Source organism: Macaca mulatta, chromosome 8 (genome assembly GCF_049350105.2).
Source record: "Macaca mulatta isolate MMU2019108-1 chromosome 8, T2T-MMU8v2.0, whole genome shotgun sequence".
Taxonomy (NCBI): domain Eukaryota; kingdom Metazoa; phylum Chordata; class Mammalia; order Primates; family Cercopithecidae; genus Macaca; species Macaca mulatta.
Window position 1 is genome coordinate 26232582 of NC_133413.1, and position 25455 is coordinate 26258036.

General features: G+C 37.4%; 1 protein-coding gene and 1 long non-coding RNA gene across 4 annotated transcripts in view; one reads left to right on the plus strand and one right to left on the minus strand.

Moving 5' to 3' along the window:
* ADAM7 (ADAM metallopeptidase domain 7) overlaps positions 1-19326 on the plus strand; it is a 64528-nt gene extending 45202 nt beyond the window's left edge. The window contains exons 13-23 of one of the 3 annotated variants that reach the window (XM_028852469.2): positions 608-697; positions 1740-1935; positions 2330-2432; positions 2875-3061; positions 9084-9164; positions 9997-10075; positions 10592-10697; positions 11272-11371; positions 15878-15943; positions 17239-17294; positions 18313-19326. In XM_028852469.2, the coding sequence (XP_028708302.2) occupies positions 608-697; positions 1740-1935; positions 2330-2432; positions 2875-3061; positions 9084-9164; positions 9997-10075; positions 10592-10697; positions 11272-11371; positions 15878-15943; positions 17239-17294; position 18313 (1065 nt within the window). In that variant the 3' untranslated portion in view covers positions 18314-19326. The remainder of the gene's footprint in view (positions 1-607; positions 698-1739; positions 1936-2329; positions 2433-2874; positions 3062-9083; positions 9165-9996; positions 10076-10591; positions 10698-11271; positions 11372-15877; positions 15944-17238; positions 17295-18312) is intronic. The other 2 variants (XM_028852470.2, XM_077943273.1) reach the window with 2 other exon arrangements.
* Positions 120-24623, minus strand: LOC144330757 (uncharacterized). The gene is made up of 5 exons (XR_013397208.1): positions 24541-24623; positions 24331-24419; positions 21410-21682; positions 1697-1997; positions 120-315 (listed from the first exon to the last, which is right to left on the minus strand). It is a non-coding gene; the product is annotated as an uncharacterized LOC144330757 (long non-coding RNA).
* Between the last annotated feature and the right edge of the window lie 832 nt (positions 24624-25455).

Genomic DNA, 25455 nt, shown 5'->3' on the forward strand with positions numbered 1-25455 from the left:
AAATGTCTCAGGTTAAACGTAAAGAGGCTCTTAATTTTGGAAACTGATCCTCCTGTCCATATGCATTCTTTGGAATGGTTCCATGGATTCATTCTAACACATGAGGTACCTTATCTGGCCACACTCCGTTTTCTTTGAGGTTTTAATTTTGTTTGAGAAAATAGGGCACAGATTACCATTTTGATGCTATTTAATGATACATTAAAAAATAAAAGTCAGCCTGAAATTATGAGCAGCTTGAGCAAAACGTAAAATGAGATCTTCAGCAGTTGAACTGTCTCACATCATACTTCAGTACAGGGAAGCAGTAAGGCCCTTCAAGGAAATGGAGATCGTTAGGATAATTGAAGATTGTAAATGTTGGACTCTCTAATTCTGTCAGTGAGAATCCATTATCTGTAGTGTATCAAACAGCACAAGAGAAGGAGAAATAGTAAAAGTCCCAAACACCAGTTCTAAACAGTTATCTGTATGTATGTACCACAGTCAACAATCATGCATTAGCATTTAACTGTAACAGATTACACAGAAGCACAACTAATTAATTCTTCAAACAGGAGTCAAAGCACATATCAACTTCTCATATTTCTTTTGTGGTTATTGCCAGGAGTGTACTAATCCTTGCTGTGATGCACACACATGTGTTTTGAAGCCAGGATTTACTTGTGCAGAAGGAGAATGCTGTGAATCTTGTCAGGTAAGGTCGTGTGCCAGGAGAAGGTTTTTGTTTGTTTGTTTGTTTTGTTTTGTTTTGTTTTGTTTCAGTTTAAGAATGTGTAGGATCTAAGAGTTTTCTAACCACTGGACAGCCCTGCACCACTGATTCCAGAATGAAGCTAGGCTTGCAAGTACCCAACAGAGATTCTTGTGAGATGCTCCAACATCTGAGCATTGGGCTGTGCTATGGCCTGGGGAGTGGAGAAACATCAAGTAGCAATTGGAGTTTTAGGAGGGAAGTCACATGACCAGCTCTATTCTTGCTCCTTTGTAAATAATCACCAATCTGTTTAACCTCAGCTGGGAGGATGGTTGAAATCCCAAGGGTGAGCTAAAAGGGAAAGGGGTATATCAGGATTGGAAAGTGGTAGTGGCTAGTAAGTGGAGAAACGTTCCTGAGGAAGACAACCAGAAACCCCAGTGGCTCTGTCCGAGGGTTTATTGACACTTCTTTCACCCAACTTTATTGTGAACTCACAAAGAAAACAAATGTGTCTTATGCATCTTCAAATTCATCCAGAACCCAGCATAATTAAATTCATATTGAACGGCTGGATGAAAGAATATCTCTATGCAGTTCCCTCCAGCAATGAAAGCAAGGGTATTCTTCTCCACTTCATATGCAGGAATCTGATTTGTTAGGACTGGAGATTTCCTCGTTATAGGCAGGGGTTCCCAGTTTGAGGTAGGTAGGGGGTAGGCAGGGCGTGTACTGGATCCCTTGGAACAAAGAAAAGACAAGATAAATGAGAACACCTGCCCATTTCTTCATTTGATGTACATCCCAACTCTCCCTAAGGCTGTTCGAATACCAAATTTCAAAAACATCATTTTGTCGTTCCTAAAATTACATGAGTGCCAACACATTTACAAATGAGAATGATTCTTGGTGGAATGTAGAAGGAAGCTATGATCCATCCTTAAAACCTTTTTTAGATGAATGGGTCAACTTTCTGTCTACTTACTAAACCTTACCTACCTAAATGTAAACAGGATTTAGTCTCTTTGTATTTCCTCAACAGATTAAAAAAGCAGGGTCCATATGCAGACCAGCAGAAGATGAATGTGATTTTCCTGAGATGTGCACTGGCCACTCGCCTGCATGTCCTAAGGACCAGTTCAGAGTCAATGGATTTCCTTGCAAGAACTCAGAAGGCTACTGCTTCATGGGGAAATGTCCCACTCGTAGGGATCAGTGCTCTGAATTATTTGATGATGGTGAGAGATAATCACAGTGAAGGATTCACATAGATGATGGCCTCTATTTCTCTGTTATTGCCCTGTAGGAATTGGGTCAAGATCAGAGATAATGTCATTTGTGGCATTATTCCAAGATAATGCTTAGCATTTCTCTGTATATTACCTGTCATATTAGTTGATCTTAAGTCTAATATTAACTATCTCAGTATATGAGTTATGTATATTTGTTACTGTTTTATATCTCCAGCCTAAAATATTCTCCTGAGGCAATAGGATGGTTTTTAAATAATGTATTCCATTCTACTTCACTATGACATGATTCTGAAAGTTTAATTACATTAGAAAAATAAGGTCTTTTATGATTCATGATAGTCATGCTTTTGTTTTACTTTTAAACCATTTTTTACCCCAGAGGCAACAGAGAGTCATGATATCTGCTACAAGATGAATACAAAAGGAAATAAATTTGGGTACTGCAAAAACAAGGAAAACAGATTTCTTCCCTGTGAGGAGAAGTAAGTGCCCCATGGAAAAAAAGTAATTTGCCTTCTTACAGCACTTTGTCAAAATCAGAATGGCTCCTGTCCCCAAAGCTGTTAACCTCTTTTTACTGAGATCGGGAGAAGAGGGAAATAAGGAAATCTTGGTGTCCTGATTAAAATCATGCTAATTCAAATTACTAATAAAAAAAAATTCCCCTGTAAACTTAAGCCAGTATTGATTTGTGAGGTTCACAGGGAAATCCAAAAGAAATACAATAATTTTACATTTTGTACGGACTCATCTCAGTTCTCAGGGCCAAGACTTTGCTCACTGGTTTTCTCGGCCCATTCCAGCCTCCTTAACTTGGTGAGAAACCTGGATCTAGAAAAAGAGTGACTGGGAGGCTTCATTGCCAGCCTAGTCTCAAAAGTTGTATTTCTAGTTCCAAGTTGGAATATTCTCCCTTTCCTTCAGAGATGTCAGATGTGGAAAGATCTACTGCACTGGAGGGGAGCTTTTCTATCTCCTTGGAGAAGACAAGACCTATCACCTTAAGGATCCCCAGCAAAATGCTACTGTCAAATGCAAAACCATTTTTTTGTACCATGATTCTACAGACATTGGCCTGGTGGCGTCAGGAACAAAATGCGGAGATGGAATGGTAAGACAAAAGACCTTTGTTTTATTAAAACGTCTTAGTTCAATCCTTTAAAAACATTATTGGATACTGTAATTGGTTCCAAAGAGGCCTAGATATGGAAAAGGAAAAAATATTGACAACTATTTTTTAATGAGGAGCAGAGTAGCAATAACACTGTAATAAATATCCATTTTGCCTAATTTTAGTCATGCCAAATGACACATAATTGTTACAAATGTGCTTAATTAGTAACTTACAATGGATATCTAATGAAATTATAGACATGGATTTCTCTAATTAATGTGACTATAAAATAGCCTCACGTCTTCATTTATTTTATTCATTCAATCATATTTACTGGCCATATACTATGGTGCCACTGACTGTACAATAAAGATAAGCATACATGAGAATTTCACACAGTAAAAATTAAATGATTACAGTTCAACAAATTGCTTTCTTAGTGGTGTGAACAATGTACATTGATGTCTAAAGGAAAAGTGGCTGACTTTGCTTAGAGAAGATGAAATGGCATCTTCAATGAGTAACAACATTTCAGCTTTGACTTGAACATTTTAAAACACAGGAAACAGGAGAAGACATTTTAGCAAAAAATGCCTGCACAATATGCAAAGGTACGAAGTGTATGGCATAATTCAGATAACCAGCAATTTCAAAGTGGCTTGACCTTTGGGATAAATGGCAAAAGATGCAATTGAAGAGAAGACAGAATGGGACCAAATTGGAAAGAGTTTTTTATGGCAAGATGACAATATTAGAATGCATACTCTAAACAATAGCTGGCTCATAAAGAATATATGGAAAACACATGATATTTTGCCCCCAAAATCAGCTATCTGAAACTGAGTAGTTTCTCTGTGTGATATGTCTTCCCCTCTCTCTCTACACTATCACCAAAAGTATTACAGTGATATTTGTATAGTGTGACAGAGAAATAACTTGGAAAACCAAAGTTCAGAATGTAAAAAAAAGAGAACTAGAACTAAATATTTAATAGAGATTTATGTTTTGAGTCTATATATTTAACTATACTACTTCCTGTTAAAACGATTAAATGAATATCAACATGCTAAGAAATCTATGTTTGTGAAGATTAAGGTACGTATGCTAACCGCAAGCTAAAAAATTCAAAGCTATTCAGCAAGACAAAGTGTGAAGCCTTAGGTAGATGAAAATACCAAAAGATTTGCTATTCACCTCAGTTATGAAAAACCAGCCTGAAATACAAAGCGTTTCCTTCTTTAAGAGTGGCCAGGACTGAAGAAAGGGGCTGATAGAAAGGCAGTTGTGAAGAAATCCACCTCCATCTCCTAAGTACACTGTGACCATGTACTCCGCATAGAGAGCTCATTCCTTCAAGAGAAGGCTTAGGGCAGAAGCACATCCATCACAGCAGTGTCAGTTCTTCAGCCAAATTCTAAGGAAGAAATTCATGCATAGTTAATGCTGGTCTATGTAGGTATCACAATGATGTGAACGGAAAAAAAATCTTCATTTTGGCATTGATATGCTATTTTTAGACTATGAGTTATGGGACGTTATTCAAATCTGTTGTTTTAGCAGGGCTTCTCTAAAACCAAAGGACAAGAAAAGGAGTAGGCTAACAAGACAGAAAACATTTTGGTAATAATTGTCCCACTCCAACCAAACAGCCGTGAAAAGTTCAGTGGTCTGACTCCTTCTACATCAGCAAGGATCAAGTGGGAAGCCTAGTCTTCCATTTTCTTCCAGCTCTAACAGATGCCCTGGCTCCAGACAGGGTTTCAGCGGAGGCTTATGGGGAGTCAGGACATTCACCACAGCTCAGTGGTGATGAATTCTTCCAGCCCCACAGTGTCATGAAAGTATGTGAGGAGGCTGGGTTTCCACCCCAGCTGGCATGAGTGAGGCAATGATTCTGTTAAAACAACAGGTTTGAATAAGATCCCATAGGTCATAGTCCCCAAAGTATCCAGAATACAAATGAGTCACTCTTCATACAAAGAACCAGGGAAATCTCAATTGAAATGACAAAAGACAATCTCTAGATGCAACAACAAGGTGGTACATATGTTGGAATTACCTGACAAGGAATTTAAAGCTGCCTTTATAAAAATGCTTCAGTGAACAAATACACACACACTTGAAATAAATGGAAAAATAGAAGGTCTCAGCAAAATAACAAACTTCCAGCAAAGATGTACAAAATATAAGTAAGAGCCAAATGGAAATTTTAGAACTGAAAAATTACAATATGGGAATAAAAAAATTCAGCGAATGAGTTCAACAGAAGAATGGAGGGAATCAAAGAGAAAGAATCAATGAATTTAAAGAAAAAAATAAAAATTATTCAATCTCAGTTGCCATTTCAAGTAAAGGTGAACATAAGGTAGAACTGGAGCAAAGATGACTCTTGTTATGTTTTTAGCAAACAGACTGGTAGCATTTTGCCCCGGCTCTAGAGATTTGTGGAACTGTGAACTGAAGAGAGATGATTTAGAGTATCTGGTAGAAGAAATTTCTAAGCAGCAAAGCGTTCAAGAGGTGACTTGGGTGCTGTTAAAGGCATTCAGTTTTATAAGGGAAGCAGAGCATAAAAGTTCAGAAAATTTGCAGCCTGACAATGTGATAGAAAACAAAACAAAACAAAACATTTTCTGAGAAGAAATTGAAGCTGGCTGCAGAAATCTGCATAAGTAACAAAGAGCCAAATGTTAATCCCAAAGACAACAGGGAAAATGTCTCCAGAGCATGTCAGAGGTCTTCATGGCAGCCCCTCCTATCACAGAACCAGAGGCCTAGGAGAAAACAGTTTCATGGCTCAGGCTCAGGGTCTCCGTGCTGTGTGCTGTGTGCAGTCTAGGGACTTGGTGACCTGCACCCCAGCCACTCCAGCTGTGACTAAAAGGCACCATGGTACAGCTTGGGCTGTTGCTTCAGAGGGTGGAAGCCCCAGGCCTTGGCAGCCTCCACGTGGTGTTGAGCCTGCAGGTGCACAGAAGTCAAGAATTGAGGTTTGGGAACCTCGGCCTAGATTTCAGAAGATGTGTGGAAATGCCTGGCTGCCCAGGCAAAAGTTTGCTGCAGGAGTGGGGCCCTCATGGAGAATCTCTGCTAGGGCAGTGTGGATGCGAAATGTAGGGACAGATCCCCCACACACAGTCCTTGCTGGGGCACTGCCTAGTAGAGCTGTAAGAAAAGGGCCCCTGTCCTCCAGACCCCAGAATTGTAGATCCACCCACAGTTTGCACTGTGTGCCTGGAAAAGCTGCAAACACTCAACGCCAGCCCATGGAAGCAGCCGGGAGGGAGGCTGTACCCTGTAAAACCACAGAGGCAGAGCTGCTCAAGACTCTGGGAACCCACCTCTTGCATCAGTGTGACCTGGATGTGAGACATGGAATCAAAGGGGATCATTTTGGAACTTTAAGATTTGACTGCCCTGCTGGATTCAGACTTGCATGGGGCCTATTAGCCCTTTTGTTTTGGCCGATTTCTCCCATTTGGAATGGCTGTATTTATCCAATGCCTGTACCCCCATTGTATCCAGGAAGTAAGTAACTTGCTTTTGATTTTACAGGCTTATAGGTGGAAGGGACTTGCCTTGTATTGAACAAGACTTTGAACTGTGGGCTTTTGAGTTAATGCTGAAATGAGTTAAGTCTCTGGGGGACAGTTGGGAAGGCATGATTGGTTTTAAAATGTGAGGACATGAGATTTGGGAGCAGCCAGGGATGGAATGATGTGGTTTGACTGTGTCTCCACCCAAATCTCATCTTGAATTCCCACACTTTGTGGGAGGGACCCACTGGCAGGTAAGTGAATCATGAGGGTCTTTCCCATGCTGTTCTCCTGATAGTAAGTCTCATGAGATCCAATGGTTATTATAAGGTTGAGTTTTCCTGCACAAGTTCTGTCTTTGCCTACTGCCATCCATGTAAGATGTGACTTGCTCCTCCTTGCTTTTCACCAAGATTATGAGACTTCCCCAGCCACGTGGAACTGTAAGTTCAATTAAACCTCTTTCTTTTGTAAATTGCCCAGTCTCACATATGTCTTTATCAGCAGCATGAAAACGAACTAATATAATGTTCAAAAATGTCCTCCTTTATCAAGAAAAAGTTTTTGAATGAAATTTTAAAAGATATTAAATCTATATTAAAACGTGTAATTTGAGATCAAAGAGCATTGCTTTCAAAGTACAAAATATGATTACTGGTTTATATGTAATGTGGGCAGTAAACCACTGAATGGATATTACAAAAAAAATCAATAAGTTAGATGCTAAACTTCTTAACACAATAAGATAAAGGAATTTTAAAAATCAAAGAAAATAAATAAAAACAGGAAATAGATTTCTAAAAAATTCATCACAGATTTAATCTGAATTCTAAATTTAAAAAAACAGAAGAGAGGTGAAAATATAATTAATGAAATAATCACAATGTGTCCCTGATCTGAAGAATGTATGAAAAAATTCACTTAGTACCAGGAAAAATTTATAGAAAGAGATGAGTGCTTTTACTTACCCTCATGCCTTGAATGTCAAAAATAAAGAATACATGCCATAAGCACAAAAGAGAAAAGGTCATTAATTTGCTACAGAAAGAAATATCAGGTTACCATAATACTTGTCTGCAACAAGTATCCAGAAGACAATAGAGCAACATCTACAGAGCTTTGGAGAACATAATTGTTGAGACCCTAAAACTATATTTACAGCCAAGTTATTATTCAGACAGAAAAGCAATAGAATAACACTCTCACACATATTATAACTAATAAAATACATAGTAATATAGACTCCACCTGTTTTTTGAAAAGACAAATAGTTCAGAATGTATTCCAGCCAACAGAGAAATAAATTTAAATTTAGAAGGTAAAATAAGGAGATAGGATATTAAAGAAATGATTGCAAGCAACAAAATCTATAAGACTTTTGAGTAAATTCTAGTTATTAATTATAATATATTACAGCAATGTAAAAAATCTCAGGAATAATAAATAATTTTGACAATGTAGAATCTGATTTACTCAATCAAAAACTTGAATGACAGAAAGAGGAAAGAAGCAAAAACATGATAAATTTCTTATCTTACAGAAGGAGAAATTAATGGTGATTTTTTCTTGAAAATGATAGAATTATTTAGATTCAAATATATTAATGTTAACCAAATCAACCTTTAGAAATTAGCATATATAGCTTTCAAATTAGAGAAAACAATAGCTGAATAAAAGTGATAAGTATAGTAAAAGGTAAGCTACAATGTCTGATGTTGGAAATCAAGTAATTAAAATGAAAGGAGTAAGAGTGTATATATATCACTTATTCCAATAAATATGGATGCATTAAGTTCTCCCTACAGAAAATGTAAATATAATATGGATATATTAAGTTCTCCCTATAGAAAATGTAAATATAATCTTTGAATTGGTGGCAATAAATGTTTAACTATAAATAAAATTAAAAATAACACTTAAAAATTAAATAAATGAGTAAGGATGAACCAGGCAAAGACCAAAAATAACAAAACCAATAATATTTTGGTGATTAAATTTGCCAAGAGAAAGGAAAATTTAAAGCAAAAATATTAAACACAAATAAGATTAATTGATATTAATAAAATGCCCAACCATCAATTAATAAAATGCCCAACTGTGATATAATAAACATACATTGTTAAACCAAATCAAAAGAAAAACTTCATTGAAACAAAAGAAACTGTTGCAATTACAGTTGTAGAATCTTTGACAGACTAATATTGAAATAATTACTCAGAACATAAATATTTTAATGAGCTTAAAATATTTGTTTGCATGAATAGTACACTCCTCAAACATTTATAGAGGATTTCTCTATCCACAGAAGACACTACATGTGGAATTTTACAATAGGAAAAATTACCTAACTTACAATTAAATCATGTAAATTGAAAAATTTCATATGTAAATTACATGCAAAATTGTGTGCTTCACATGCATTACATGAAATTACAATTTCACATTAAGTCATTTTAATTCATGCTTGATTACTTCATTTCTAGGTGTGCAACAATGGTGAATGTCTAAACATGGAAAAGGTCTATAACTCAACCAATTGCCCCTCTCAGTGCCATGAAAATCCTGTAAGATATGACTGCTTTTAAAATTAATGTCTTATCAGCCATATATTTACTTTATTCCTCAGCCTGTATGTGCATGTATATGTATGTATATATGTATGTTTGCTGTTTTCTAAGTCAAATATATATTTGGGATTCATTTTTTCATGTGTTATCAACAAAATTGATCCAAGGAGCTAAACCACATATTATTATACACAGATATAGCCAGTGTTACAAGTAAAGCTTTCATTATGGTACTGGTTATCTAGAAATTCAGTGATTAATGTATGTATAAAGTTTAAATCCGATGTTTAAAGTTGAATCTATTACAATATGTCTTATAGTTAAATTACACCAATGTCAAGTTAAGCTTTTGAGAAAATCGGCAAACATTGTATATTTTTTCACTTAATAAACACTAATACCAGCAATTACTAACAGTTTATGCCTAATATCACTCATATGCTGGGTTAATCAGTAACACTTATATAGTAATACACACACACACACATATCACACACACACACATATATATATCAGGTTACCATATTTATCACACATATCATATATTTACCTAGAAAGATAAATCATGCTGTCTTGTTCATCTGCCTTTGAATTTGTCAGTATCATTCTCTTATTCAAAGGCCATTTTCAAAGACGGCTGCTTCTTGTATTTTGTTTACTTATTTTTATGCATCATTGATTTTCTTAGGCAGTTTAATTAACTAATAAAAAGTTCGTGCTTGTGCTTGTGTGCATGTATGTTTGATGTACAGGTAGTACTAAAGTAAGTGAGTTGCAGAACACAACTTATATCAGTCATTTGAGAAAATATCATTGACTGCTCTTCCAGATGGATGACCATGGACTCCAGTGCCACTGTGAGGAAGGACAGGCACCTGTAGCCTGGGAAGAAACCTTAAATGTTACCAGTGAGCATCCTAAAACAAAATCTTTCATATATCAAAAGCCTACCCAACGAAAAAAAGTTGTTTTTCTTATTTTTCAAGTCTGCTACTTATCTGTTGTGTTTTGATATGGATTTGTATGGTCTTCATATTATTTTGCATGAATACCCAAATTGATTTTACTGCAATTCCCTTTTATAGCGAGTGTAGTCTCTTCTAGCTCAGTTAGGTTTTCTTAGGTCTTCCACAAACCCTCAACACACAAGGGCTTTTCTGTAGTTAATAACTGACAACCAAATCTCTTCCTGATTATTGTGGTTCCCTTAAATATAATGGAACACTGGGTGGAGCGTCAGTTGCAAATACAAATGGTAATTTGTATAATGTTTGGGCTTTTTACTTTACATAAAAATAATTGAAAGGAGAATCAAAGTCCTATAGAAAGGAATAAGGAGCATTGTAACAGCTCCATTAAATGTTAATATTCCACTGTTTTACAACTGATACCCTGGCTGAAGTCCGTGTTTTTTCATGTTGCAGATGTTGCCATCTTGATTGTTGTGCTTGTCCTGGTTATTGTCGGTATCGGAGTTCTCATACTATTAATTCGTTACCAAAAATGTATCAAGTTGAAGCAAGTTCAGAGGTACATATGCATTTTCTATGTGTTGAAGGGAATTGTTACTGAGAATATATAAGCTTTGTAGTTATAGAGGATATTCGATGGGGGGAAGTATAAGCTTCTTACTGAAGATGGGGTAAGAATAGTAGTAACTCAAGCTTTTATGTACTTGCTCCTATCCAGATGCTAATATCAATGATTCCCAAACTTTGTGCATGTTGAAATCACCAATGGATCTTTCAAAAAATACCGATGTGGGTTGAAGACATTGTGATTTAATTGTCATTGGGTATAACTTGAGCATCAGTATTTTAAAAATCTTGTAGATGATGTAATTTTAGCCATAAGTGTATACCATAGTTTGTTTATCCCATAGTTTCTGATTCTTCCCACATCAAGAATCAGAAAGGTGACATCACTGAAGATTGTATAGTATTAAGTTGATAATTAGCCAATATAAAAAGTTCAATATATCTAACATTGTAATGAAATGGAAACTTTTGAAATATAAAAATTGCTAAAGCTTACTCATGAAGAAATAAATAACCTGAATAGCCCTATATCTAATAAATTAGGTGTTCAATTTCCTTCTTGACAGCCCACCTATGGAAACCCTGGGAGTGGAGAATAAAGGATACTTTGGTGATGAGCAGCAGATGAGGACTGAGCCAATCCTGCCAGAAATTCATTTCCTAAATGTAAGAAACTTCCATTTGCAACAGTTAGTTAATTGATTTTTTTAAGTAGCTGTGTATGTTTAAAATGGAACCCATCCTAAGCTAAGTGACGTGGCAGGTGCAGAGGAGCAACTTAACATGGTTCCACACACACGTGAAGCTTTGAATCTACATGTAGGGAAAGAAAAGAGGACAGGATTCAAAACAAATGTGGAACAATAACCAAGATACTATACCAGAGCAGAATACATTGGTTGAATAAAATACTAATTTGTGCACTATTGTAAAAATTTACAAGCATAAACCACAGTACGGGCCATAAAGCAAGTCTTAACAAACTTGAAAGAATTGAGCCGGGCACAGTGGCTCACGCCTGTAATCCCAAAACTTTTGAAAGTCAAGATGGGCAGATCACTTGAATTTGAGACGAGCTTGGCCAACATGGTGAAACCCCGTCTCTACTAAAAATATAAAGAAAAAAGAAACAAGAAAGAAAAGAATTGTAGCCACACAAAATATATTCTCAGAATTAAATTCCAATAGAAATAAGTAATGGAAAGATATTACTAATTAGAAAAATTCTCAGTTGAAAATTAGATAACAAATTCTAAGGAACTCAAATTTCAAAAGAATAATCAAAAGGGAAATTAGAAAGTATTTTAACATGGATGAAAATTAAATACCACGTACCAAAACACGTGGGTGTAGTAAAATCAGTAAAGGAAAATTTATACCACTTATCTGCTTATGTTTGAAAAGAAGAAAAGTAAAAGATCAATGACCTCAGCTTTTACTTTAAGAAACTAGAAAAGTAAAGAAAATGAAGCCCAATATATGCAGAGGAAAAGAAAAAGTAAATATCTGATTGGTCACTAACGAAATAGAAAACAGAAAAATAACAGAGAAAATGTATTTTGAGAAGATTAATAAATTTTATAATCCTCCAGCCAGTCTAACTAGTTAGTACGTATTATTAACATCAAGAATCAGAAAGGCAACATCAATGAAGGTACTATAAATATTAAATTGATAATTAGAAAATATTATGAAAACCCTTATTTTAATAGATTTGACAGTGCAATGATATGGAAATTTTTGAAAGATAAAAATTACTAAAGCTTACTCATGAAGAAACAGATAATCTGAATAACTCTGTATCTAATCTGTTAAATTTGTAGTAAAAACCTTTCCATAAACAAAAAAATATTTGACCCCTAAGGCTCTACTGGTGAATTCTATTTAAAAATTCATGAAGACATAACACCAATTCTACATAAACTTTTCCAGATAATTGGAAAGAAGGGGGAAATTCCCAATTTATTTTTTGAGGCCAATATTTCTCTGACACCTACTTATAAAAGTCATTACAAGAAGGAAGCACTACTAACTAATACACTAACAAATATAGGTGCACGAATTATTATTAGATTTTAGCCAATTGAATCTCATGATAAATGATAATGCATCATGATCATATATAAAGGATAATAAATCATTATCAAGTGTTACTGCAATAATGCAAAGAAACTTTAACATTCAAAGAAGCAATGAGGCTAATTTACTCTATTATCAGGGAAAGTGTAAAATCATATGGTCATATCAATAGATGCAGATAAATTATTTGAAAAAATTATATCTATTCCTGAGAAAATTCAGTAAACTAGAAATGTAAGCAATATATGAAGATCTAAGAAAAATGTTGAAAATCCCACAGAAGTCCCTGCAAATCATAGCTTGTTCAATAATTGTAGCAACAGCTATAATTTCCAATACATTCCACTCACTTAAAAAACTGTTAGAATGGTGATCATTAAAAAGTCAGGAAACAACAGATGCTGGAGAGGATGGAGAGAAATAGGAACGCTTTTACACTGCTGGTGGCTGTATAAATTAGTTCAACCATTGTGGAAGACAGTATGGCAATTCCTCAAGGATCTAGAACTAGAAATACCGTTTGACCCAGCAATCCCATTACTGGGTGTATACCCAAAGGATTATAAATCATTCTACTATAAAGATACATGCACATGTATGCTTATTGTTACACTATTCGTAATAGCAAAGACTTGGAACCACCACAAATGGCCATCAATGATAGACTGGATAAAGAAAATGTGGCATATATATACCATGGAATACTATGCAGCCATAAGAAATAGTGAGTTCATGTCCTTTGCAGGGACATGGATGAAGCTGGAAACCATCATTCTCAGCAAACTATCACAAGAACAGAAAACCTAACACTGCACATTCTCACTCATAAGTGGGGGGTGAACAGTGAGAACACATGGACCCAGGGAGGGGACCATCACACACTGGGGCCTGTCGGGGGATGGGGGACAAGGGGAGGGATAGCATTAGGAGAAATACCTAATGTAGGTGATAGGTTGATGGGTACAGCAAACCACCATGCCACGTGTATACCTGTGTAATAAACCTGCATGTTCTGCACATGTACCCCAGAAGTTCAAGTATAAAAATAACATAAGATTAAATAAACAAACAAACAAACAAACTGAGTGGCCAGGCACAGTGGTTCACAGCTATAATTCTAGCACTTTGAGAGGCTAAGGCAAGAGGGTAATTTGAGGCAAGGAGTTCTAGACCAGGCTGGGTAATATGGCAAGCCTTTGTCTATATAAAAAAAGAAAAAAATAGCCAAGCATAATGGTGCACACCTGTAGTCCCTAGCTAGCTGGGAGACTGAGGCACCGAAAACCTCTGGAGCCCAGGATTTCCAGACTGCAGTGAGCTATGATCATGCCACTGCATTCCAACCTGGGCTACAGAGTGATACCTTGTCTCAAAAAAAAAACCAATAAAAAAAGATCAAGACAAAACCTGTAAGCAAAGATTAAGAAACTACAAAGGCATTAGCTTTTTAAAAAAAAAAAAAATAGCTGATGAAGAAAGCATGATTCTTGATAAGATTATCTCTTTAAAATGATGAAACTGCCCATTAGGATTTAAATCATGAAGAAGGGATCAAAAGGCCCCAATGTTAAGGTTAATAATTAACTGACTGTTGCTAGATGCAAGTGCCAATAAAAATATAATATTGCCAGTATTTTAAAATCAGGATATTTTTGGTTGGTGGGGTGGTCTGGTCTGGTTACACAGTTCCAGAAGTTTTGAACGCTTTGCCATGGCTTTAGGCATGCCAAAAGCTGTGTGATTTTTACTGCACAATGTTGCAGAGCATATCCCCACTCTATCCCCCAGAACACATATATGACATTTTAGTGGAAATGCCTCTGCTGAATTTCACTGGAGTATAGAGATAGTGAATCTTTCTCTGGTTATATATGTTTGTTAGTTATCATTTTTATCCATTTTTACTCTTTATTATGCCGGCTGTGACTCTAAGAAGGTAAAACTGAGTCTTAATTGTCAATTAGAATGAACAAAAAAAAATGTATGATTTTCTTTTAAGTTTACATTGAGATTTTCAGGAATGAAACCACATGATGCTAATATAATTCTCATTCATTTGTCTTGAGGTTTAAATGAGAAATTGTATGTAAATATGCCTAGCACAGTGATTGGTATATACTTGGCACTTAATATGTGTTATTTTAATCTACTATGCCTCATGTGCTGTTAAAGTTACTTTCCTAATTACATTTTCCTTAAATTAATATGTTAAAATAGGTGGACTTCCAGAGAGAGGAGTCAGGAAAGGTAGGCTGAGTACTGGTCAGTGATGAATAACCATAGAGCCTAGGACATATTTGTTACGATTCTTGATTCTAAGCTTCCTGTAAGGGCTTTCGGTTTTTTGGTTGAATGAGGGGCACCCAGAAGAGAAGAAGAATAAGTATCTGCTGAATATGTGAATAAATTCAATTTACTGCTGATAGCATATACACCATGATATTAACACAGATAGCAGAGCTGGATCCTCAGACATCACATTTAGGGTTTTTATATTTTTTGGCATGAAATATTATAAACAATAATGATTTAACTGATGCTTATTTGACACAGTTACCCATCAAAGACCAGTCCTCAGCAAAACTGGGGTTTGGGGGATGTCTGTCTTTGGCATCTTTTACCTGTTATGTTAATGATGCTTGTTTTTTTGTTTGTTTTTACTCTCCCTGCTCTGGCATCCAGATCCTGCCTCCACTGGACCATGCTTTCTAGTTGTATTAATATCTACTGGGGAGTTAACAGAACACACTTTAAAGAGGGAAACTTCATTTAGGAATTTTTATATTTTAATAGGAAATTGTGGAGTTTCTCAAAGACATTCAAGGCCCAAAAGACTGTGGCTGGTTGGGGAATTTCAGGTATACAGCCAAATAGCGATAGTAACATTTGGTGGCTAACAGACCTGCCTCATCATATTCATATCACAACGTATAAATCCCCACTCTTCTTATATGTAGGTTTGTCTTATAGACAGGTCCTGAGATAGACTCATGTGTTGTAGGATAACAACCTAGGCAAGAATATTAGGTCTGGGTCTTTTAGTATTTGTATACTTACTAGGAATTGCAGATTAATAGTATCTCTTTTCACTAGCAGAGAACTCCAGAATCCTTGGAAAGCCTGCCCACCAGTTTTTCAAGTCCCCACTACATCACACTGGTATGTCCCCCGCCCTTTCCTCTTGGTGGCGGCCTGTGTCCTTTCCGATAATAACTTTCATGAAACTTATCTGTTGGTTCCTTGAAAAGGACCAATAATATAACATGGATAGCTCTCTGATTGGCGGTAGAAATGGGACATCCTGACACTCTGGCATAGAGACCTACTTCTTAACAGGGTGGCAGTTAGGGTGAGGAGGGGGAAGTGAGTCAGGCAAGTCCCAGGACAGACTCAGTTTTTTGTTTAAAATGTTGGCATTTTGTTTATCTTGATACATTCATTTTCTTGCAAATTAATTTTGATATTTTAAATTAACACATTAGCACATAATTTATCTTAATTACCGAATTAGTTTTCTCCCCTTAAATTCTGCCCCAGAGACCAATGCCTCACTCACCTCACTCTAGTCCTGGCCCCTGTTCTGAAAGGTAAAACACAGCAATGGTTTTCAGTGAGCCAGAGTCTCTCCCCTGGAACCCTTAGTTAGCTGAGGCAGTATAATCCCTGCATCTTTATTTATAAGGGAGAAACAAAATACTAGCACATATTAGCATACGCATGCATTAGAGACTGAGTCAAAACACACACACACACACACACACACACACACACACAATACAACCACTACAGGATTTCTATGGATTGCCCAAATGACTATAATCTCTATCTCTACATCCTCAAGGTTACTCAGTAGAGCACTTCTTACTCAGAACTGGGTGCTGAATGCACACAGATTTTCAACTCTGTATTTTTAAAAGCAGCCATTCTCGTTAAGCTTTCTTTATGGACGACTAAAATGCTGTGATTAGTTGATTCGTTTATAATCTGTGGTTACACACGATCCTCGATCACACAAAAGGATTACAGAAAGTGGCAGACAGCTGGGGGAGTTGTATGAATGAATTCTTCCTTGAACCCATGCAGTCCATGTTTAAAATCAATTTTACTGAGATTCCAATAGAGATGTTATCAGAATGAAAGTGCTAATACTTAAAAAGTGTTTGCAAATCTCTTACCTAATATATTCTAGGGAAGATTCACAAGTTTTACAACCAATAATGGTTTCTGATACAGCTTTGCTTAACCAGCACTATCTACCCTCCACTCCCCCAGTCCCATAGGAATTTACAAACTGTCTTAAGCAATTTGCAAACAGTCTTGGATTTTTCAAGGAGCAAGTAGAGGTGGTCTGTGTGTATGTGCTCACATGTATGTGTGTACAGGCATGTCCGTGTGTGGATGCACATGCATGTAACATCTGGTGCAGCTCCTAAAACATAATTTATTTATTACAGAAACCTGCAAGTAAAGATTCAAGAGGAATCGCAGATCCCAATCAAAGTGCCAAGTGGTAGGTTACCCTGACAGATAGTACCTCCCGTTTTTATTTTTCAAATGCTGGCATAGTTTTGTGTTCTTTACCTACTCATTGATTCACTGGGGACATCCTCTGTACTTATCAACAGATTAGGAAGCCTAGAATTTTTTTTTTTTTTTTTGCTGATATGCTTAAATTTCTAATATATAATTCTGCTAAGGATGTTTTAATCCAAAACTTTCAAACCGGACCAACGGAGCAATCTAGAATTCAACAGTGCCAGAGTCTCGATACAGGTTAGGAATAATGAAAGCAGCACTATTCTTTCAGACTTTTGTTGGTCAGAGTATACATACCCACAGATTTTCTTCAAGTATGTTAAAGGGCTTTAGTAATGCTGGAAATCACAGAAAAGAAACAGTTTCCTTCATGATTGCTTTTCTAAATTTTTTACTTATCGAATCAATAAATGGGAGGGCTGACTTCACATTCGACTTAGTGTGTCTATATTAGAAAATTTATTCAAAAATTGTGATTTATGTCAAAGGGAAAGAAAATGAGCATGGCTTGAGTACATTTTGAGTTTGTTTTCATTTCTTCCTCCTTCATTTTTGCTGAGTTTTCACAGTGCAGTAGGCACTGGATTAGTATGAAGGTTCTTTCACAGAGCATTCTTATGAGGAATCTTGCTTAATACAGACCTATCGCCCCCTCTACTGAAAAGCAGGGTATTTTCTAATGATCCTTCCACTCCACAATGACAAACCTGTCCCCCAGAGAGTAGAGAGTGAAGACACTCCTTAGTGCCAGCAAACTGTTTGGCATCCCATAATGGAAAACAAAATTATTTTCTTTCTTTCATAATAGGCCTATTTGTTTTATAACTGCTTAATTAGCAATGGCTAGGGAGAGCTATAAAAGCATGAATAAATGTAAGACTACGGAATCCAGAAAGGTTATTCTAATTAGTAGATATAAATGAGTAATGGAAATACATGGTTCACAGATTTCATAGTAAACAACTTATCTTTAACCATCTGTTTCTATTTAGAGCTTGACGTTGGATATCCAAAATGACTGTGCAAGCCTGGGCTTGGGATTCTGGATGCAAGATCTTTACAACCTTACCTAGATATCTGCTACTCAAATTTTTGGTAGTTTTTCCAGTGTCCTCTATCCAGACAGAAAATGTTTAAGAGAAGCAACTTCTTCCTGTTAATATTTACCGGTAGAATTCACACCCTCTATCATAAACATACGCTGCAGAAAAACATTTCTCGTGGTCTTTCAAATGCTCTTTACTGCAATATAAAAATTCGTACTCTTGCCATAGTATTTTCCTACAAAATGTTACTCTAGTTTATTTTAAGAGTCCAAACTTTGAGGATGATAACTTACAGTCTAGGAAGAAAACATTGCATATAAAAAGTTACTTCTTTGGAAATGTAAAAGTACTTTTTAAAACTTGAAATCATTAGCACTAACTCTGGTTTAAATGAAATTCCTGCAGAAATGCCAAAGAAGGCAGGGCTGAGTGGCATGGATTCTACTAGGTAATTGAAAGTGAAAGAGGCAGAAGAATAGTGGACAGAACTGCAGGATAGTCCTTAAAATAACGGTGGAAGGAAAGGAAAACACAGAATACTCCTGGCAATTCTAAATTCCTAGGTTTACCTCTCTAGAATTCCTTAAGAAGCTGACAGAGAAATCAGAGGGTTACAAGAATTTCAGAAAGGGTACTTCAAGTGAGGACATACTCAAAACTCCTATGAAGCGTTTCTAAGGTCTTTATCATGTGCTACTTGACAATGTGCTATTTCTGTGCCGTCTCCACCCCCTACCTGTCTGTCTGTTATGGGATGGGGGGTTACCCTGGGAATGATTTCAGCTGCTGCTTACACAGATGCCTCTCAAGGTATTCTTTTGTGTCCTCTATTTTCTTCTTGCGAACTGTTAAAGCTACATGCAATATTTTTTTTCCATTTACTGAAATAAAGTTTTCAAGTGCTAAATAAAAATATTCTGACTCGATGAAATAAATAAAGGCTACAACGGAAGGAAGAAAGACTGTTGTCCTTGTTGACATTTTTGTTGCTCTGCTGACTTGTCTTTTTCCTGGAGCGGAGCCTGCCTGCAGCATAGCACGGCAGTGACTCAGCACTGGATACCACAGGAGCTTTCTTTCTGCATCTGTTGTTCTAATCAAAGCTGCCACTTTAAGAAAGAGTGTTGACAAATGTGTACTTAAAGCCAAGGAAACTAATTTAAACGTTTTATGTAAATTTGAGGGGAAAGAAACCCCAGAAACTCCACATCTGATACATGCTTTCCTCATTAAAGCAAACAATAAGCCTCTGATGTCCAAAATTACAGAACAGCCACATCTTCCTATTCTCCTGAACACTGCATATGTGGATAAACAAAGCACAGTTTGATGATATTGTATTTCCTTTATAAAAGGATCACCTTTCTGATTCATTATTTTTGTATTGTCTCCATATCTCTTTCAGACAAAATCCTCCCTCCATTACTTCTGTCTTGGGCTCCATATTTAACTAACTGCTACTTTCTGGTGATTTTTTTTTCGAAGTTCTCTCTCCAATAATAAACATCTCTTATACTCCCTCCATTCTCCCAACTCATTGCTTCCTGTTCAGATCTCTTTAGATTTCTAATTTGCTTCCCTTTCCTTTCAACAACCTCAGAAGCCTCTGACAGTTAAGCCCCTTTTCAATTTTAGGTCACGTTCTCCAAGTTTTGTCCATATGTAGACCCCGGGCCTTAGGACTTTCTATTCCTTTTAAATGCTGTTAAGAAGCCTCTCCTTCCAATGTCTACAGAGCAGAATCAAACATCACAGCTCCTCGTTACTTGTTGACCCCTTGTCAGCCCAGTTCTGCCATGGCCGTGGAGCCAGTTACTGGCCGTGATTTCCCGGGAATGGATATCGGGAGTCCCCACCCCATACATGGACATAGCTGGCACTTGCCCAAACTCAACTTGAGTTTGTTGTATTTGAAGATGGTGTGTTTTAGGGTATGGGGTTGTCCTTGCAGTTGGGTCATGTCCCCTTTGCTCTGAACAGACACAGATGTAACTGGAAGCAAATGATCTTGCCCTTTAGAGCCCATAATACATACTGCCCTTTTCAACACCATTTTTCTAATTGTACATTTACATTTCTAATGGTCTTCCATGGACTGGATTTGGGTTGGGAAGGAGAAATCCAAATGATTTATAAGCAAAAATACTAAAACTTATGGAAAATAGGACAAAGATGTGACTTGGCTATCCTGGGACTGGAGGTGCAGCTGAGGTGAGGAGTGGACCAGCCATGGATGGAATTAGGGTCGCAGTTGGGGGGGCATTCTGAGAATGAGAGAAGCATGGAAGGGTTGCCAAGCTCTCCACTCACCCCTGTGACATGCATGGGAGTGGGTATCTGAGAAAGCACCACGGAGAGTAAAATCCAAGAGAGGACTGAAAGCTGATGGGCTTCGATTACACTCCCAACCCATACACAGATCAGTGGCCTGAGGGCTGAAGTTTTACAGGTCCCTGGGGTTTAAGCAAAACTTCTGTCCAAATTACTGACCACTATAACATGCCGACACTAGGGCAACCCATAGGAAAACAAGATAAAATATAAACATGAGAATTAAAACCTGAGCAGAGATGTCCGTGGCTGTACACTTCAAGCAGAGATGTCCGTGGCTGTACGTTTCAGGAAGGGAGTTAAGGGAGAGGATGGGGGAAATCGGTTGTGCAGTTTAAGTCCAGTTCAGCCACTTTTTAAAACACTCAAAACAATAAATCGGAATCCATACTTGCTATATGATATTATCAAACTGCTGCTGTACCAAGGAATCTTCATGTGCATATTCACATCAGTTCTGCCAGGAATACACCAATGACGACACAAAACAAAACCTTCGCCGACGGATGACCTGTCATCAGCATTCCCAATATACCAGCAATCATTCCCAAATATCAAACATCTCCCCATAGCTATTCTGCCTTTTTCTCGAAGTGTCTGTCCTGCTGGATGATTCTAGAATTCAGAAACTCACATCGCATGTGCTAAAATTAGGAAGTCATATTCCAAGAAAGATATTAACTTCTTCATTAGTGGACGATTGTCTGTGTACCTGACAATCCATCAGTGACGTTCATGGAAGAGCCACTAGGTGGCCACATAGCTAACGAAATTCTTGTTAGCTGGAAAACTGATCAAGGCTGCTGCTGTCCCTTTTCCGGAGAGCACTAGGCCCTCAAAATCATGACTTTCAGTAAATATCTTAAGGAATTTGATGAATTCCATTCTTGATGATTACAGATGGAAATCTGGGTGAATTGTTTCAAACACTGCTTTCATCTCTGGCAGAGCTGTGGATGGAAACAGACAAACAGGGACCATATCCCTAAACAAAAGGGAAATTGGGCTCTCAGCTAGAAAGCTTTGAATGGAGATTTTAGACTGAATGCATAAATCTTCTTTACTCTCAGTCATGAAGTCCAATTTTCTTGACATTGGCATTTGGATAGACCCAAAGAAAACCCAGGCTCCTGAAAACTACTACGAGTGGGTGTCTAGTTTTTTTGTTGTTGTTTTTTAATTATGTATTATCTGTTCATTTTGTTTGAAGGCCATCAAATTAACTTGGCTGACTGCTGCCATGGAAACCTGAAGCTCTCCCACCTCCTGGGGGATGTATAATGGATGGTGAATGTCAGAAGCCTGCATCCTGTGTTACTTATCTGACATTGTGGTGCACTGTTGATGTCCTCTACTAATCATCACCATTGAGTGAGACATATTGATTAGATTCCTAGGCTTTTTGAGAAGCTTCCTGATCACTTTCTAACTGAAGGTCAGGCTTTTAGGAAACTCAAGAGCTGATGTATAGGGAAGTGAGGGTCTTTTGGGTTGGACAGAATCCATTAACATCTGTTTCCAGGAAAAGTTATAATTGTGAGACATATGTAATGGGTATTGATTGCTAAGGAAAGAAGATACACATAACTTTAAACCTTAGAAGTCTCCAAGGACAAAAAAATGGAAAAGGGGGGTCTTTGGGATTGCAGGAATGCTGGCTGGGAGGAAATTACATCAGAGCTGTCTTAGAGGATCTTAGATAAATAAATTCAAAAGCCAAAGTCTCTTGCTCAAGGATACCAGGGATATGCTACTACAGCAGCTAAAACAAACATAGCATTTTGTGAGTGGACACTATTTGTCAGATATTATTCTAAGTACTTCATATGTATTATTTCAGTTAACTTGAAACAATGAGTTAAATACTACTACTATTTTCATTTTACAGCTTAGAAAATTGATATAAAAAAAGTCAAATAATGTGCCAAAAGAGATAGCCGATTAAGTAGTATGTTCACAATTCTAAGCCAGGAAGTCTAACTCCAAAGAGTATGCTTTTAATCATTATTATGCTGCTGATACAAATACAACATTGACAGGAAAAACGCACAGCCCTCACCCCCAAAATTCAGAACTGTGTAAATATCTCACTCCCATTCTCTTCTTCCATCTACGGTCCACCATACTTCCCAACCACAGTAACAATGGTGCATGAGTTAACATATCAAGTAGGAAGAGCAAAGCTAGGCAGCTGTCACCTCCCAGTTCAGCCAGAGCATAGCTGAGATGCTGTTGTCCAAGGAAGAACTGTATCTGGGGATGGACCAAAACTTAAACGCCCTTTGCAGCTCTCATTAGTCACTTCCTAGCAGGGACTTTGTGATCCTTGAATCTTTCCCTTGTGTTATAGTGACTCAATTTCTGGATGATCCTTGCTTAATAGAATAGACCTCTACCTGGGTGGTGCTTTAATTCAGCTTAGTGTGTTTGGGCAAGCTGTGTGTTGTTGTCTCTGCCATCACTGTGCACAATAGGGAAGACAGTGGGCCAGGGGATGGCAGGGGCCAATCAAGAGATAGAGCCCTCTGCTAAAGCGTCCTTCCTTGCTTTAATCAAATGAAGAATGCACCAGATGAGGGTCACTTGGAACACACAGGGAAAGGTAGAGCACCTACAAAGCATCTTCCAGACCCCAGGCACCTGCAAGATGCTATTATATTTCCATGAAATGCACAAGGTCCATGGAAAGGATTCTTTTACAAATGAGGAGGCTAGGGATAAGAGGTCCTCAAACACACAGCCAAGAAATGGCAAAACAGGAATCACAAGCCTCAGACCACCAAAAATGATAAGTCACTCCAGTTTTAAGAATGACAACAGCATCACAATTGGCCACTGGATGACCTCAGAGTTCAATCCTGCTAAAAGTAGCTTAGGATTGAGACCATCCTGGCCAACATAATGAAATCCCATCTCTACTAAAACACAAAAAATTAGCCGAGTGTGGTGGCATGCACCCGTAGTCCCAGCTACTCGGGAGACTGAGGCAGGGGAATCCCTTGAACCCAGGAGGCGGAGGTTGCAGTGAGCCGACTGCACCACTGCACTCCAGCCTGGTGACAGAGCCAGATTCTGTCTCAAAAAAAAAAAAAAAAGAAAAAAGAAAAAAGAAAAGAAAAAAGTAGCTTTGATGTTGAAAGTGGCTGGTAGCAGAGATCAGTTAGTGCTCCCTCCCCAATCCTAGCCAAAAGGAGCACAGTATCCATTTCATTTTCACATCTTCAGGTTCTTCAAAGTCATGCCCAAAGCAGGGAAAGAATGAAAAGATCTACTGTCATTCTAACAGGATTCAAAGAGAGGAACCACTGGATGGAAAAATGTGAATTATTTTAGACAAAGCCTTTAACATTTAAAATACTCCTCCCATAATTAATCTATTCATTTCTCTCATGTTATCAGTGTCAGTGCCTTGATGTCAAAGTGTATGTCAATAAGCCACAGATGGGAAAATAATAGTTGGAGTGACCTCCTGAGCTTCTAGGTTGTTCTACTCTCTCCTTTAAAGACCTGGTTCAGGGGCGTGCCTCCTCAGGTCCACCTGTGAAAGCAGTTGGAGAGTAATCTGATCTTCTCTGAAATGTCCCTCATGCTGTCTCTGAAGAAGGACATTTCCCAAGTTTAAGCTATCATTGCCTACTGTAGTCTTCTGTCTGGCTGGAGGAAGGAAGAAATAATCTCCTAAGTAGCACATTGTGCAAATCTGATGCCTCAATCTTGAGGCACTGCCAAGCAATTCAGGAGAGAAATAAATCAATTCATTCCATCTCGTTAATGCTGCCATGTCTAACAGGTTTCTATGCCGAAAATATCACCAGCTGGACACTGCGACACTTAATATTGCACCTTCAGAAATGAATTATCAGGCACAAGCACAGTCTGATGTCATTCTCCTGACCTGGTTCGCTTGAATCTTCAACAGAAAGAACACTCAGGCTCAGAAGGAACAATGTTAAAATGGCAGAACCACATGACGTCACCTCCCGCATCACAAAACAGGCAAAGTTATTACCCTCTTCACTAGGATCCCTCTTAGACTCCTCTAAATAGAAACAATAACAACAAAAAAGCAGAAGCAGCGATCAAGCACGCTTACAGATTTCAGAGGAAAAAAAACTTATAAAAATAAACAACAAATATGGACTGATACCATATAGGTTCTGTTTACTTATCCATTAACTTCTTTGTTCAACATGTACCATCGCATATTGGCTGTGTTAGAGGTATTATTCTAGGGACGTGAAGATATGCAGGTGTACACAGCCCTGCCCTAAGAAAACCAAGCTCCGTGAGCAAGCAAAACAGGCTTCTAAATGGATGGTCATAAATTATGTGATGTCTGTAAGAAAACATCTTATGCATCCTCTGAATATATATACCTACTATGTACCCACAAAAATTAAAAGATTAAAAATAAAATTAAAATAAAATGCATTGCCACATACACATGAAAAATGAAATTCTGGAAAAAAGTTAGAAAAATAAATTAATGTGATACATGGCACCAAAGAGGAAGGCAGTAGGTGAAATTGCCCAGGGAATGAAGAGAAGCCTTGTAATGCTTGCTGGAATGGAGAAGGCTTCAGAGAGGTAACTTTTAATCAAGGTCTTAACAAAGGTACAAAGGTTTGCCAAGCAGAGAATTAGCATTCCAGGGAGAAGCAGCGAGTCTAAGCATACCTGAGTTTGGTGGGTCTGATCACAGAAAGTAGGTTAGTGTAGTTATATCATAAGTTATATAGGAAAGCATGGTATGAGAGT